The sequence below is a fragment of the Hevea brasiliensis genome, chromosome 17 (assembly GCF_030052815.1).
Source record: "Hevea brasiliensis isolate MT/VB/25A 57/8 chromosome 17, ASM3005281v1, whole genome shotgun sequence".
NCBI classification, from domain to species: domain Eukaryota; kingdom Viridiplantae; phylum Streptophyta; class Magnoliopsida; order Malpighiales; family Euphorbiaceae; genus Hevea; species Hevea brasiliensis.
In genome coordinates, this window is record NC_079509.1 from 1,170,122 (window position 1) to 1,187,194 (window position 17,073).

At 35.0% G+C, this 17,073-nt stretch overlaps 1 protein-coding gene across 1 annotated transcript; it reads left to right on the plus strand.

Annotated features, from left to right (window-relative positions):
• Positions 1–271: 271 nt before the first annotated feature.
• On the plus strand, positions 272–2,518 carry LOC110638461 (scopoletin 8-hydroxylase). Its single transcript, XM_021789021.2, has 3 exons — positions 272–844; positions 1,539–1,884; positions 2,100–2,518. Exons 1-3 carry the CDS (start codon positions 342–344, stop codon positions 2,343–2,345), a joined length of 1,095 nt encoding a protein of 364 aa, XP_021644713.1. The 5' UTR covers positions 272–341; the 3' UTR covers positions 2,346–2,518.
• The last annotated feature ends 14,555 nt before the right edge of the window (positions 2,519–17,073 follow it).

A 17,073-nucleotide genomic window follows, 5' to 3' on the forward strand; every position in this document is an offset into this window, starting at 1 on the left:
CAATTACAGGTAAAATTTTCTCATAAAAGCATCTAAGAGAAAAAGAAAAAAAATTAAAATTACTTAATTTAATTTGATTCGGTGAGTTAATGAAGGCATACACTCACTTAACAACTCATATTGGAGTCCTTACAGCCACTCTCCCCGCAATCTCCTCTTAAAAAAATAAAAAATAGAAGTTAGTCAAACTAGACTGCTATAGAGGACCAATTGCACAGTTGAACAAAAGCCGTAGTTATATACCTACTCACTCCGTAGTTATATATATCGGCAATCCTTTGCACTAGTTTGCATCAGGAAAAATTTTCACTAGTCTTTCTCAAACTTTGCCTTGTGAAGCAATGGCTCCAAGTTTTTCTGATGATAAAGAGTCACTCTTCAATTTCGTGGTCCGAGATGGCTATGGTGTGAAGGGGGTGGTGGACAGGGGTCTATCAACGGTACCACAGCAATATGTGCAACCCCCAGAAGAAAGAATAGACAAGCTAAAATCAACCCCCAGTGAAAACTCACCCATTGATTTGTCAAAACTAGATGGTCCTGATCATGATCGAGTGGCTGAGGAAATTGTTAGAACAGCTGAGACTCTAGGGTTCTTCCAAGTTGTGAACCATGGCGTACCAGTGGAGCTGCTTGAGTCCTTGAAGATTGCAGCTCACAAGTTCTTTGGGCAGCCGCCTGAAAAGAAGGCTGCCTATCGCAAGGGTGTGAGCCCTAGCCCGTTGGTGACGTATGGGACAAGTTTCGCGCCAGAGAAAGAGAAGGCATTGGAGTGGAAAGACTACGTCAGTATGCTTTATACTAATGATTCCGAAGCACTTAAAGTTTGGCCTGAAGAATGCAAGTAAACGCCTTACTGCAACTTCATATTTTGTTTTCTCTTTATTTTTTTACTTTTGATTAAGTTTAATTTTAAAATTTCATAATTTTAAAAATAATTTCAATATTATTAGATTAAAAATTAATTAATTTATTTTTATTTTTATTTTTATTTTTTAAATGGTATAATATAAATATCCTGCTAAATATAAATTTATTTGTGCCCTATTCAATGATACACCAGACATGCATTCTTGATTAAATCCCAATAAGGTCAATTCTAATGTTAAAAAGTAATTAACAGAAAACCTCAAAGATTAGCCATTCATTTTTTATAAATAAAAACAGTTATTATTCAACGAAGATTGAATGATATTTTTTTTGTTTAAAAGAGAGAGTTATCTTTTGGAACTGAAAAGGGTTAGGCATTACTTCAAAAGTAACCTATGCATACTGACATCAATAACAAGATATTATTATGCACACAATAATAAGATATTATTATTAAAAAATAATTATAAAATTTAATTTAAATTTTTTTAAAATTAAAATATTAAAATAATATTAACAGATATACTATATATTAATAACGTTATCATCATCTACAGTAAAAAATTATATAATAAAAAATTGAGTAATACTGCTGTTCTTATTTATTTTTGGTCCTCAATCCAAAAGAATTTTAAATTATGATGGGATAATCTATTTGTAATTCTCAGGGATGTTGCACTGGAATACCTAAGAACATCAATCAAGATGGTGGAAAAGATATTGAAAATTCTGATGGAAAAGCTTGGAGTGACAGTGGAAGCTGCAAAAATAGATGCACTAATTGGTTTCAAGATGGTTAACATGAACTTCTATCCAACATGTCCAAATCCAGAGCTGACTGTTGGAGTGGGTCGTCATTCTGATATGGGTACCCTCACCGTGTTGCTGCAAGATGAAATTGGTGGTCTTTATGTCAAAGTGGAAGAGAACATAGATGGCAAGCAAAAAGGAGAGTGGCTGGAGATCCCACCAATTCCTGGTGCTTTAGTCATTAATGTTGGTGATACCTTGCAGGTGAGAAGTCCATATTTGAACATAATAAATTATTTTTTTAATATTACTATAAAGTAGTATCATAAATTAATTTTTATTTATAGTATCCATTGATCCGGTAAAAAAAACAAACTATAAGGGGAAGTTTATGAAAATAAAATTTAATCCCTCTTAATTTGTAGGATTTTAATATTCAATCTTTTATTTAAACCCTGCTTTGACATTTATTTTGTTAGATACTAAGCAATGGAAGGTATAAGAGTGCTGAACACAGGGTGCGTACAACAAGTGAGCAATCGAGAGTATCGATCCCTGTTTTTACCATCCCAAATACGACAGAAAAGATTGGGCCATTGCGCCACCTTGTGGAACGTGATGGTGTGGCTCTTTATAGAGAAGTTGTGTTTGGAGATTATATGAAAAATTTCTTTGGCAATGCCCATGAAGGAAAGAAGTCTCTTGATTTTGCGCGGATCAATTAGATTTCTATCTCTTCAAATACTACTTGTGCTCTCTGCGCGCAACTAAGTTTCTAGTCGTGGTTGAAAATAAATCTATGTCAAGTTTATGTATTATGGATGCTTATGAAGAAAAAAGTAATCTATGTCAAGTTTATGTATTATGGATGCTTATAAAGAAAAAAGTTTATGTATTATATGTGGATCTGAAGCCACCGTTTGCGATCTTGAAGTTGAGAGTATTTTTATAAAATATCTAATGCTGGTTTTATTTTTTATTTTATTAATTTGCTTTTAATTGAAATTACGGAAAGCAAATTGAAAATTGCAGAAGCAAAACGATCATTGGACAACAAAGCTCATGAATATGAAAATTTGAAATATAATCTTATTAAAATTGCTATCTAAAAAATCCACTTTAAAAATTAAAATAATAACAAAAAATAATAACCCACATGTATTGGTAGCTTCCACACATATTGGTCGGCATTTTAAGATTATTAATATTAAGTTGATTGACTCAATACATGTGGGTTTGCCTAGATTGGATTACGTGAAGAGATTTATTGTTTTTTTAGATTTTTATTTTGGTGGTTGATGCACCAAATCTATACACTGACTTGGTAAACAGGGTTTACCTAATAGTTTGTCGTTTAGGTCAGGAATAGGAACAGATTGAAACAGTCCAGTTAGAGAGCATTTCGCCGGGAAAGTTTTGGTGCAAGGCTTCGGTTTGAAAATTTCGTTGAATATCGATCACATTCCGATTAGAATCGCAAACAAGGGAATCTCTTTAGATTCAACTCGCAACTCCGGTTACAGAATTGCAGTCGTCCCAATTCTCTGCCTTCAAACATATACATAATTGGAGTACAACAAGAAGAAGAAAAAAAACAAGAAGAAGCATAGAAGTCGATAAGGAAGAGCCCCTCAAGCAGTTCGGTCACGATTACGGCTACACACGTATCATTTAATAACCCAAATGGTCCAAAGAGTATTCATGAAGTTCGAGATACTGAATTCAAGCGATTAGACCGCAATGGTCAGATTATGTTTCTTCTATTTATATTAAAATTTATTGCTCTCTCTGCTGCTGCTGCTTCTTCTTCTTCTTTTCTCTGATTGGTTACGCTTCAGTAAATTGACAGCAAAAGGAAATAAATTGGGAAAATGCAAGTCTTGTATACTTGGACCATGCTGGAGCAACTTTATACTAAGAATTGCATATGGAGGCAATTTTTAAGGATCTCAATACCATGGTTTATCTTCAATCATTAACATTTGTGCTTGTGAGCACAGGTGTTTACTGCAATGCATTTCTAAAAGACTACACATGCATATTCACCTCAGGTGCAACAGCAGCACTGAAGCTGGTTGGGGAGTCCTTTCCATGGTAATGTGGGAGCAATGTAAAGCGATGTTGCAGATCAACCTTAGGGCAGATTCATATCCTGGCGCAAAAGTAGAAATCGAGATGCATGCAAAGAGGTTAGATACTAAATACATATTTGTGTTGTACGTGCTTATTATATGTTTACTCCAGAATAAAATACTTGAGGATGAAAAACGGATGAAAGAAGGGAGCATATTGCAATTATGCAATACACAACTCAACTAAGCATTAATCACAAACTACTTGGAGTTAGCCATATTGATTTTTTTCCCCTTCTTTCCACTTGGTGCAGGGCTAAATCTTCAAAAAGATATAGGGTTGCTATATCCTTTTTCACTATTTTACCTCACATCCTCCCTTGCTTTCTCATCTCCTACAAATTCAATTTGCTTAACCTTTCATACTGGTGCATTTGCCAATGTTTAATGTTTTGAAACCATTTCAATCTTCCTTCATTCAATTTTTCTTCAATGGGTACTACATCACATTAAATACCTTCTGTTCTTTTTTTCTTTTCTTTTCTTTTTTCTCTATATAATTCGTTTCCTCAAAAATTATATTTTAGCTTTTTCTGTCCTAATCATCATAACAAGCAGGTTGCTCATACTTCGGAATTTGAGGGTTGTTTGTTGATATTGGCGGATTTGAAGTACAGCACTATGAAAATGATGTCAACCTATGGTTTATTTCATCCCTGCACTCTATTGATAGGCATGTTTTGCACGCTTAATTGCCTTACCAAATGAGAAATCTTTCTTTTGAAGTCACCATTTTATGGTGTTAAATTTGGGTCATTTAACTTTTGAGAATTCGTTCGTTCATTTTCCACCTTGCATTGTAAAACATAAAAAAAAAAAAAAAAAAAAGAAAAGAAAAAAAAATCAATGGGTGGATACGATGGTTGCCAGATGATCAATTTCGTCCTTTAACTTCAAGGTGGACAAGTGCAGAGGTCAAATGAATCTTTGGCGACTTTAGGAGAGTGAAGGTTAACCACAGTAGCCATATTCAAATTTTTTCTTGCCGATTAATTTCAATTCCATGCAACTGCAATTTTCTTGGAAGCAGGGGAAGATTCTGTTTGGAATATTGTTGAGAAATGCGAAATGAGAATAGAAATAAGACAGGGCTGCAGACGGATTCTCGGCTTCAAGTAGGGCAAGAAGTAACAGCATAATTATAATTTCTGACTAAAGCATAAAAAGATTTAGAAGCTCTCAAATGTATAAACAAGGGCAGACTCCCTAAGGCAGAATAATTTTCAAGCAAGATAGCATGAGCTTTTAATATGCATTGGCGTAAGCCGTTGATGTGTATATCTGCCATTGAATTAAAATGGATTAATTTTGAATTGAATCATTTATATGGTCTGAGTTATTAATTAATTGAAAACATTGTGGTTATCTTCAATTTGTCAATGAATTGTTTGTCTTATTAAATTGTCCAGTTTTCTTCTGCAGGAGCTTTGTCCATAACCAGGCCAAGACAATCATATATAAATGAATGACGTGACCTTGGAAATTGTCTTATTCCATTTTTCAAATCATTAATTAATTGTATTTATATTTATATTTGAATTTGTGTACAACCTTTCCCCGTATTAAAACAAAAATCCAAATACCGCTTGAACTTCACGCCACCATTGGGAGCTAAGCCCAGTTTTCTTTTACTTAAAGCTTAATTATATTTTTGTACTTATATTTATTAAAGAAATTTATTTTAATTTATTTTTAATTTTTTATTTAATTAATTCTTTGTTTGAGTCGACAAACAAGGCATCTATACAGTACACAATAAAAGCGATTTGTCAAAGGAACAATTGATTTTGATGAATTGAATTACAAATCAGGCGCCCTCATGTATTGCTATGGCATGCACATAAGAAGAGGCCTCTTCTTTTTTTTTTTTTTTTTGGTATCTTGATGGGTTCATGATAATGGAGAATTTCATTTCCAGTCTTGCCCATGCAATTGGTTTAAAACCGTCTTTGCGTCTATTTTTGCATGACTTGGCTTTACTTTTCCACTTATCGTTTGTCTTTTGATATCTTGGTGGGGTCCGTCCATCAATACTGGAGAATTTTCTCTTATTTACGCCATTGAATTTATTGCTCTCTTCCCATGGAATTAGTGCAAAACGGCACCGTCTTTGTACCTCTTTTCATGGGCTTTGCCTTTCCATTTGTTGCCCTTCGTTTCCTTCTTCCTGCTGCAGCTCCTGTTTTTGAGCCGTGCTTCCCACTTGCTAATATTTTTCACAAGATGAGCACATGTCTCCATCTGTTGATGCGCTGGGCACCGCAAGCGAGCAACGCTGCTCGAGAAACAGAGGTTCATAGAGTGAGCAGCGATGGGATGAGAGCGAATAAGATGGGTTTGAGGAAATGGGACGTGCAGCGATAGGAAGTAATGAGAACGGCAAAAAGCCGTTTTGTACCATCTTCTAGCGTAATATTCAATTGTCAAAATCCTGCTTTCAGATTAAATTTAGAAAAGATGTGTGCCTCCTAACAAATGATGACGATGAAGAGAGGGACAGGGTAAGGAGATTAGGTTTGGGTGCTCACTCAACACTGCTGAGAATGTTAGATTTTTTTACGTTAAAAAATGGATGAACGACATTAACGTGAAGTTTAAATTTCTAATTAAAAGACCTTTACGGTCTTTTTTTCACGCATTTTTTTTTTAAATAGTCTATTATATATCATCCTAATAATGATGTATATTTTCGATTTGCATAATTGCATTGCAATAATTTATTTAAAATAATTAACCTTTTCATTTATAAATTTTTTAATTAATGCAGATGATCTTTAATATTTTTTTTTCTCTTACAGTTCAGAAAAGGTACACTCTTTGATGCTGGAACAATATTTTCAAAGGCAAGACTTAAATTTTAATTTTTTTTTTATTTTTTTTCAATTCTAAAGGCTTCCAGAAGTTACATAGAAAATTGAAAGGATACGGTCTGTTCTAGAAGAACTTACTGATCTTGAAGAGAGAAAAATGCTTTCAATGGATAATCACACAGATAAGAATAAATATAATGATTAGATTTATAAATTAAGAATGGGTACCCTCAAACGATCACGTTATTTAATTTTAAGTTGGATTACAATATTTGAATGGAAAAGTAATTAGGAAATTACTATACACAATCACGGGTGATGATAAATTTATTTAATATTATCATTTGAACTGATGTTTTAAATAAAATAAAATAAAATAATGATGAAATCTCTATACCACATACCCAGTTGCTTTGTGAATATGAACTTTGTCAATTGTGAATAGCACATTCTCTTTGAAATTTGATTTTAATCAACATTCCAAACATTGTAGCTATAAACCAAATAAAGATTAGAATTTATTAGCTATATGTGTACTATTAAGTAAAAACAACTTGTAAATATAGTTAAGACAGATTGACACCAACCACAAGGTTGCTGTCTTGGCCGATGTTGGCCACAAAATGAAAGGTCAATTACACGTAATTTTTTTATAAATTTAATTATTAAATTATTTTTTAAAAAAAATATAAAATTAGTTAAAATAAAAAAAATATATATATTATACATTGAAAAGTTCATTTGCTTATAAGTTTTTTTAATAAATCAAGATAATGGTTTTTAGTTATTCATGTATTTAAGAGTATTAGAAATAATGTAAATTTTTTTGTATAATTTTTAAAGTATTAAATTTTAAAATCACTTAAAAAAAAATCCTCACTTTAAAGTTAATGATATTGAAATATTTTTCAAAATTGTGAGGTCTACCGTAACTTCTAATAATCTAAACTAATACTCAAATGTGTCAAAAGTTCCTTGTTAAATGATGCAAACCTAATGAATATTACAAGACATTTTCAATTTGGAAAATTCCGAATTCCCCCTATAGTATATATTAGCAATTAGTCTAGTCAACACATTAGGTATATAAAAAAAAAAAAACGTGTATTTGAAATCAATGCTTGGGAGGGTTGAAAAGAAAAATTTTATTAATTTTGAAACCCATTGAGATTTGGTGCATCCAAAGTCTTGCGTTCTCCACCTTTCAAACAAGAAAAGATCAACCAAGGACTTTGACTTTGTCTCTTCTTCTTTCTTGTCCCTTCTTAAGCCTTTTCTTCATTGATAGTTTGACTAGAAGCCTTTTTGGAAAACTTTAGTCCTTGAGAGAGGGATATATATTTTATTAGCACAACCTAATTTACTATAACTATTCAGATTCTTTTTCATTTTGTGATTGAATTATTAAAAAAAATATTGTTTGAAAAATGTAATTTTAAATATTATTAAAAAATAATTTATAAAAAATATTTAATTATTTTTAAAATTAATTAAAAATGTACATAGCAAAGCTCAAAACAGCCAAGCTAAAACATTCCTCACATAAGCAACAACGCACCGGTCCTGTCGCAGCCAAGGATCAATGCCTAACAGAGGAGACTCAAGCCGATGGATGACAGCCCAAAGGAAACGATCGACATGGCCAAAGCAAGCTAATCTGCGCAAAAGTTGGCTTTCTGTAGAAAGGAGCTGGACATCCCAATCCAGAGAGGAGCATTTGCTGTACACAGCACACTAGGGAAGAAATATATAGCTGCTGGAATCTGATTTCTCCCTTGAATTATTGCAACAACCATTTCATTATCACATTCAACAATCACTCACTTGACCCCATCTCCCTCAGCACAAGCAAGGTTCAAACCATCCAAAACCGCCCACACTTCGGCTTCAATCGCCGAACACCTTCCAAGGTTAAAAACAAAGCCACTGCACCAATTACCCATGCTATTAATCATGATGCCATCAGCCGAAGCTTGACCAGTTCCCCCTTTAAAAGATCCATCTATGTTCAACTTAACCCAGCCATTAATTAGGAGGAATTCTTCAGTTTTGATTCTACCATTTTATGAAAATTCAGCTTTTGAAATGTTGTCTTGAAGTTCTATTTTCATAATGAAGAGAATAATTACACATCTCTAATGGGATGATACATTTCCACCCTTTTAATTAGCTTGATTACATGATTAGCATGTAATTAAGATACATGCATGATATTAATATTTGGTATGTTCAAATAAATGTAATAATTAAATTTATAACTAATTTGTACAGAATTTCAAGACTATGACATGTGAAAAGATATGTATTAAAGAAATAGTAAAGTCTCAATATATAAAAAAAAAAAGGAAAAAATTGTTATTATTACCCATAGAAATTGAATTTTCCAATTGAATTCGTCTTAATCTTTTCCCCTCTAATGATTTTTTTTTATAATGCTGAATTGTCGTTTGACTTGACCAATTATGGTTAATCATTCTTGACTTGGTGGCATAGATAATCTAGTCAATTCATCATTAATTAATTAACTTAGGATTTATAGTCAATGTACGTTTAATTATTTTCAAATAAAATGAAAAGGTGGTGGTTTTCCCTTTAATTTAATTATTTTCTTTGAAATTTTCATCTCTTCAACTTATCCATGCACTTACTTTGAAACCATTTACACCCTCCTATAATTAATGATTTCCAATTCTTCTAGAGATCACACACTTATTTTGAAAGAAGCAACTTAGAATCAAAAATATTTGAATGTACTAAATTATAAAATTAATTAATTAAATGCATTTTTAGTCAATAGAAATTAATTGTTATTTACTTTAAAACCATAATAATATTTTTTTAATCCAACTAACTTCAATTAAAATTTGAACCTATAATCCTATTGTTTTGGGAATGACTCAAATATTACTGAAACTCACTGATAAAGTATTTTAATTACTATGTTAATAGATTTAATTGTAAAAGCAAAGCTATATATTAACACTCAAAACGCCTATTATAGATTTTAACATTTCATATTTATAAAACATGCTAGTGCATATTCAACACATGTACAAGTCGGATAATGCATGGAATGACAAGGCATTATATGTTCAACAAATAGATAAATACAATTATTTATATAAAAATGTTTTGTAATTTTTTTTAATCCACTTTCATATTTATAATACTTACTTTCATTTGCTGGTTTCATTTTTATTGATTTTCATTTCATGTTTCATGTAATCACCACTTTAACGTATAATTTTCCGGCATTTCACACTTTGGACAAAGCAAAACATGCTCAAATCAAAAGTAATCAACTTAAATTTCCTTAGTTATGAAAAATTATTCAGTGCTTTCAAGTCCTGATTACATATATTTTCTCTTACATGCATATATATGAAACCAATTATTATTTTTTAATATGATTTTCTCTTAATTACTTCATTGTCCATCACAAAATTAGCCATAGTCGTAGCCTTATACCCTTTGACTGAAAATGTATATTAAAAAAAAAAAAAAATGAAGACAAAATGCACTTGAAGGTTTCATAGTCGCCCCTTGAAATGCAATGAGCAGAAAATCACTCTCCTATTGTTGTATCAAGTCTCAAAGGTGGTGAATTTAAATGAATAAATAATAGTCGCCATATCTTCATTGGAAACCATCATACCATATATTTTATGAACGTGTTTAGATATGGTCAAATATGCACACGCAACTTCTAGAATCCTTTTTCTTTCTTTGAATTATACAAGTAAGTGTTTATATTATATTTACATCCCTCAACAAGAAAAAGACTTTGGATTTAATTTGCTATGCAATTTATTTTTTTTGAAATTTATTTAGTAGTAATCTATTGTATTTGTACAGTACAACATATATGGAGCCCTTTTTATTGGGTTTGGGATTTTGAGATTACTCGTTATATATTGGTAATTAGTTAGTTAATTTCTTACATATACATATATAAACTCTGTTAATACCTAAATAATAATATTAGTGAAAAATAAAGAGAAAAAAAAAATCATGTGACAGAAGGAAATCAAAGATTCAAAGAGCACTGGTCCAAGTAAACGCAGTAATTGAGATTAGCTTTGCATTATTAGAATTTAGAAGCTTATATTCAGATGGAGAAAATACGTTGTCGCCAGCCCATTTGAGCTGAATAATTTTGTGTGGACTCAACTTTATAATTAAAGCCAACAATACTAAAGTACAATATGCTCCTTTTCATATATATAGATAAATGAATATTCGAATTAAGACTAGACAATTTAAAATTTTCAACCTTTGTTTAATTTAAAGAAAATAAAATGAAATCTATATATACTTGTCGCAAGGAGTTTTGCGGTCGCCTGAACGAACCCTCGCCGAAGTGGGAAAGAGTGAGGAGTCGCCACCTTAGTTTTGAGGAAAACTAAAGAAAACCATTTGTGAAAATAGATTGAAATGAAACCACTTTAAGACAGAGATTCTAGGTTCGGGGTCCGTAAACGGGTGGGAAATGTGTTAGGCACCCCACCTCGTCCCTCAATAAGGGCAAGTAGATTTAGCTTCGCGTTTTTTTATAAATTAGTTAGGAGGGCTCGGATGGAGATGTTAATCCTTTTGTCAAAAGGAAATTTTAATTTTTCACTAAATTCGGATCACCCAGATACATAAGTAAATGAGACAACCTTAGTGAGTTACTGTTGTGTGTTAATTTTATTTGAAAGGAATATTTTATTAAAATTGGATAAGAACTCTTCTCCGAACTCTTTAATATTTATTAAAATTCTGAGTTGAGACCGGATAAGAACTCTCCTCCGATCTCTATTTAATATTTATTAAGATTTTGAGTTGAGACCGGATAAGAACTCTCCTCCGATCTCTATTCAATATTTATTAAAATTTTGAGTTGAGACCGGATAAGAACTCTCCTCCGATCTCTATTTAATATTTATTTAAAATTTTGAGTTGAGACCGGATAAGAACTCTCCTTCGATCTCTATTTAATATTTATTAAAATTTTGAGTTGAGACCGGATAAGAACTCTCATCCGATCTCTATTCAATATTTATTAAAATTTTGAGTTGAGACCGGATAAGAACTCTCCTCCGATCTCCTTTGAGTATTTATTTTAAATTTTAGATTGAGAACCGGATAAGAACTCTCCTTCGATCTCTTTTAAATTATTTGTTAAAAATTTTGTTTGAGGAACGGATAAAGGCTCTCTTCCGACCTCTTCGAAATTTGGACACAGCCATATATCATAGGAGTCCTAGTTTAAGAGTTCTAGTATTTAAAGGTGCCAAAGGTCGAAATAAGACTTCTTTTAACTCGTTGGTACTTTGAGACTAAATAAGGGACACCGGACTGAATTTTACTGACCTCCCCTAAGGTCACTTTACCAGTATCCCATCTGTACCCTTTTTCTTACCTGAGTTTTGATTTTTTATTCTGCCTTATGGCATTATGCCGGATTGCCTCTCATGTCAGCCTAGTGATTCAATTTTGCTATTTCCCTGACGTGTTATTTAGACCCTTTTTTTTTCAAAGACACTTTAAACACAGTTACCTACATTTTGTCTAGCTGCTTCTACGTAACTCGGGGCTAGATGACTTGTGTTCAGAAATAATAAAGATTAACAAAAGTGTGGGTTAGCCAACACGGGAGTAAACTAGAGCATATCTTTCCTTTGTATTTTTTAGCGTGACATGAACTTAAAGAAACAACAGGCATAAGAAAGAGGACAAAAGGAAATACGTAAAACGAGAAGTAGACTTAATAAAATGGCGATATTAACACTGACCTGTAGGGAGTCGAGTCTATTGAACTAACTACAGAATCGCAAAAAGTAGCAAGATTGCAGGTTGGCAGCCGGAGGACTATGGTTTGCCTCGAAATGAAGTATTCTTTGTTAAAATGTAAACAGGTCAAAATAACCAAGCTTGAGTGGAGTCGAGCTTAGACAATATAAATGGAAATAGAGGATAACAAAGACAGAAAGTGGGAGTGCCACAGGATATTGAACGAACTGAAAATGAAAAATTTCAGTATTCAAGAATCCCTTTTTCAAGAAAACACTTCAGAAAACTAGTCTCAAAAGTTTTTTCTACGAAAACTCCAAAAAAAATAGCAGAGTAACAAACTGAATTAAGTTTCAGAGTTCTTCCACTATAATAACCTTCTTTTTTTTCGTCCCCCTTAAACAGTTTTCAGGCAGGTATTTATAGGAATCGGGTGCTCCCCATGAAGGGTCAGGATTTATTTTGAGGGAGATGGAGGGTCTGGATTTTGAAGGACATGATCGGATGCTTGAGAATTAAAGAGAACCAAAATGAACGGCTGAGATTATTCTTCAGAATATTCGTCCTTTTCTTCTTTCAATCTGACGGTCTCAAATCCTCTTGTCCGGAGCGATCTGAGGGCTAAGAGCGAAAGACGCTGGTCTTGTCGTCTTCTCTCTTGATCCAAGGGTTTCGGGTTTGTCCTTACAAGTGAGATCAACGGTGGAGATTGGGATGTACAGGACTGTCATGACATACCCTGGCACCTGTCAGCATTGCGGGCGATTCTTAGGCGTGCGGTGGAGATCTCGTCTGCCACGCTTTAACTACCTCGGCTCTGATTCTGACGACGGTTATTTGGGATTTGTCTTATTCTTTTTGCCTTCCGATCCCTCCCACGCTCCTATTCCAATCTCTCATGCTGATCTCCCATCTTCCGATCTCTATTATTCCGATCCCTAGAGATCGCCCAAATGATGTAATCCAATCTTTTGGAAATAAGAGTCAATTATCATCTTATTATTATTGCATTGATTATTTTCCGATCTCTGATGTGTTTATCCGATCTGGTTCCTAACTGAACAACCCTTAACTGATCCGCAATTCGAAACATTTATCTTAATATGCCGATCTCTAATTAGCCGTTCTCTTTATGGAATTTGGAGTGTTCGAGAGACGTGTCAGAACAGCTGACGAATCCCGTTAACCGATGCATTGCCTGGGACATCGTGAGCATTAAATGCTCGGACGAGTATAAATAGGGGTAAAGGGTTAGCCATTTGCTCCTGTATGTCATTTTCAGTCTCTTGCTCATAACTTCAAAGTTCTCTCATTTTCTCAAGTTCTTCCGACGCCGATCAGACTCTGGTAAGGGCTTTGATCTTCTTTTTAGTTTAAATTCTTTATTTCCTTTGAAAATGAGCGGCGCCGAAGGTCAGAGAGCGACGAGCCCTCCTTCCATTCAGTTCTCGTGGTCGTCTGATGAAGAAGAGGTGGTCGGGCCGAGCACACAACCAGAACCTCTTAGGGTCTCTGTTCCACCTCGGGGGCGGATCGCACCATCATGGCATGCACCTTCTTCAGGGAGGGAGAATCTTCCTATGGACGAGCTGCCATCGATCTTGCAAGAATCCGATCTGCAATCGTTCAACCAGGAGTACAATATTCGGCCCCGATTAAATGCGAACTTATCCGGTGTCACGGCGATCATCGAGCCGATCACTTCTTTGAAGAGAATGACATGGTTATGGTATACGAGGAACAGTTAAAGGCCGGTCTTCGGTTCCCTCTGGATGACTTCTTCAAGGAGGTCCTAAAATTTCACCGAGTGTGCATTGCCCAAATTCATCCTAACTCGTGGCGGATCTTAGTAGCCTTCCGAGGCCTGTGCCGAGCTAAGGGAATCAGTCCTACGGCTAAGGTGTTCGCCGAACTGCACAGGCTAACTCGCCGAAAGGACGATGAGCACTGGTTTTTTCAGGCGAAGCCTCATTGTGGGCTCTTTACCGATCTGCCTTCCTCCCTTAAGAATTGGAAGAACCGCTTCTTCATTCTGAGGAGCAAAAATCTGACCTGCTTTGAGGACTTTCCCCGTAGCTGGTGGCACCAGGGGCCCTTGATTCCGAAGCGTATTACCCTGAACAAGGAGGAAAGCCTAATAGTGATGGAACTGAAGAATCAGGCGGCCACTCAGAAGTTCTCCTGTTTAGATGCAGTGACTGCCGAGCTGCACCATTGGACCATACAGCTGATCACCGGCCAAGATCGCGAACTTCCGCTCTCTGACCTCGGCATTGGTATTTTCTACATCTCAGATCTCAGGACCTTAGCAATCTCACTGACCTCTTCTTTGTGCAGGTATGGCGGGTGGTGAAGGTTCCAGGAAGCGGAAGAAAGAAAGAGAGATTTCCCGGAAGGTGAAAGAGATGAAGCGTTCGGCACTGCTTCAAACACTCGGTCATGAACCTGGGGAGACGCAAGGAGGCCCGCCCCGACCTTCGGGACCGCCGATCACAGAAGCTGTCTGATCTCCTCCTCAACGAGAAGAGCCGCCTCCACCTCCTCCAGTTGTTCCAAGCACAGAAGGGGGTCGTTCTCGACCTCCTGCGAGGCCCCCTTCTCGTGGCGCTCAAGTGCTGATTGCTTCCGTGGAGAACAACTGGACTGTTCGGGAGAACCCCGATTTTGCCAAAGTCTTGGGGTCTTCCATCTGCCTTCGGGAGGATCGGGACAGACTGTCTCCGGACAATCTTGACGACATCCTAACCCGATCCATGAGTCTGAATGTAGAGTGTCTGGTGAACCAGCACATAGTCCGGGAAAAGGCGCACCGCCTGGGTAAGGAGGTCGAGAAGAAGAGTCAAGAAGTGGCATCCCTCCGATCCCTACTCTCATCCGCTCAGGATTACATATCTCAAATTGAGGGGCGCATGAAGTACTATGAGGATAAGCTGGCCGAACAGACTCATGTTCTGGCTGAAAGGGATCATGCTCTTAGAGAAGTCCAGGCGCTCCGGGCCAATGAAGCTGCTCAGGTCGCTCACCTTGCTGAGGAGCTTAAGGCAAAAGATGAAGAGATGGTGACAGGAATAGCCAGCGCTTATGTGAACGCTCACAAGGATCTCTTGGCCGAGCTCGAGCGTTACCTGCAGGAGGACTTCTCTTGGATGGCCGACTGCTCCCGAGGCGAGGAGGAAAGCGAAGAGGAGGCCGAGGATGAGCCTCCACATACTCATCAACATAAAAAAAAATGGGAGCTCGGCTCCTCATCCCAATCCATCAAACATGCATAGCATATTAAGTTTACAAGTCTCAAAATAATAATTTAGTTTTAAACAAATCAAAAAAATAAATTTTTCACACAACAAATAATTTATTTAAGTTTATTTAGTTAAAATAAATAAATAATAATGAGGGAGAGAGGAGTAAACTCAAAAAAAAAATAAAAATCTGTATTAAATTTTTTTTTGAAAGCAGAGTGAGCGACAGTAGTAGAATATCAATTTTAACCATAATCTCTAACTATCTAAAACTAAAAAACTATCTAAAGAGTGAAATGCAACATCCACATCACTTTCATCATAACATCATATCGAAATTACAATTAAAATTAATATTTTACTCACGCATTTGACGGGTGTCCAGAGGCGCGGTGAGGAGAGGGAAGAAGAAGGTTCTCACACACTTTTTTTTTTTTTTATAATATATTTTTGACTCAACAAGAACCATCAAATCAATCATTCATCACAATATGTAAAAATTTTTTTTTAGTAGTATAATTGATGATTTTTTTAAAAAAAACAAAAAAATAAAAAAAAAAAAAAAAAAACTGCCTTTGTGTCCTTAGAAATGTAGCTATTATATTGAAAAGAATGTAAATTTTTAAGCTACTATTTTTTTTTTTTATTTTTCAATTTTAAAATTATGAGAGAGAAAATGAGCAAAATGTAGATCACCCCCAGCCGAATGACTTGTACAAATTTTTGAAATGAAATGAAGTGGAATGCCCTTTTTGTTCGGTGAATGGTTATGATCGGAAAATTTCTAAATTATTAAACACTTGATTGTCTGAGTATGTTGAAATAACTGAAAATGATTATTAACCTAAGTGTGAGAGATCGGAAAACACAATGAGCATGAGATCGGTAAACGGGGCTTGGTCAAAGTCGGCTTAAACAGTTAGGATCGGGGTCATCATTAAACCGGTATGGAACCTTTAATCATTCTTAAACTTTTGAAAGAGAGATCGGCAATAAAACTGGTAAGAAGAGATCTATGGTCAGTTTATTTCGTTTGCCAACAGAGATCAGGAATATACTTGACTGGTCCGGAGATTCGACAATGGGTTTGAGAGATCGGTGAGCGATCTAATAGACTGGTAAGGCTTTGACTGATGTGAGGACTTAGCATTGATTCAATTCTTTGTGAGAAGAGATCGGAAATGTGATTGTCTATCAAAGAGGGATCGGAAATGTGATTAGCTGTCAAAAGGAGACTTAGTACTGGGGTCAGTTTCAAAGTTTTATTGATTTTGGGGATCGGCCAAAATATGGTGTCGACAATACTTAGCAAAGGAGGAATTAATAATAAACCCCATTTTTATTTATAATTTTGTGATTCTTAATTATTAGAGAGAAAGCAAGAAAAATCCAGAAGAAAGGACATGTGTGTATGTGGATTTACGTTAATCTGATGTCACATAGAAGGATTAATTGGTATATATAAAAGCAAAATAAAGAAATGGGGTTGCATAGGTA

Coding starts and splice junctions, on each gene's coding strand:
- LOC110638461 (XM_021789021.2), top strand. CDS start 342: ATGGCTCCAAGTTTTTCTGATGATAAAGAGTCACTCTTCAATTTCGTG. Junction 845..1,538: donor GTTTGGCCTGAAGAATGCAA/GTAAACGCCTTA, acceptor TGTAATTCTCAG/GGATGTTGCACTGGAATACC. Junction 1,885..2,099: donor ATGTTGGTGATACCTTGCAG/GTGAGAAGTCCA, acceptor TTATTTTGTTAG/ATACTAAGCAATGGAAGGTA.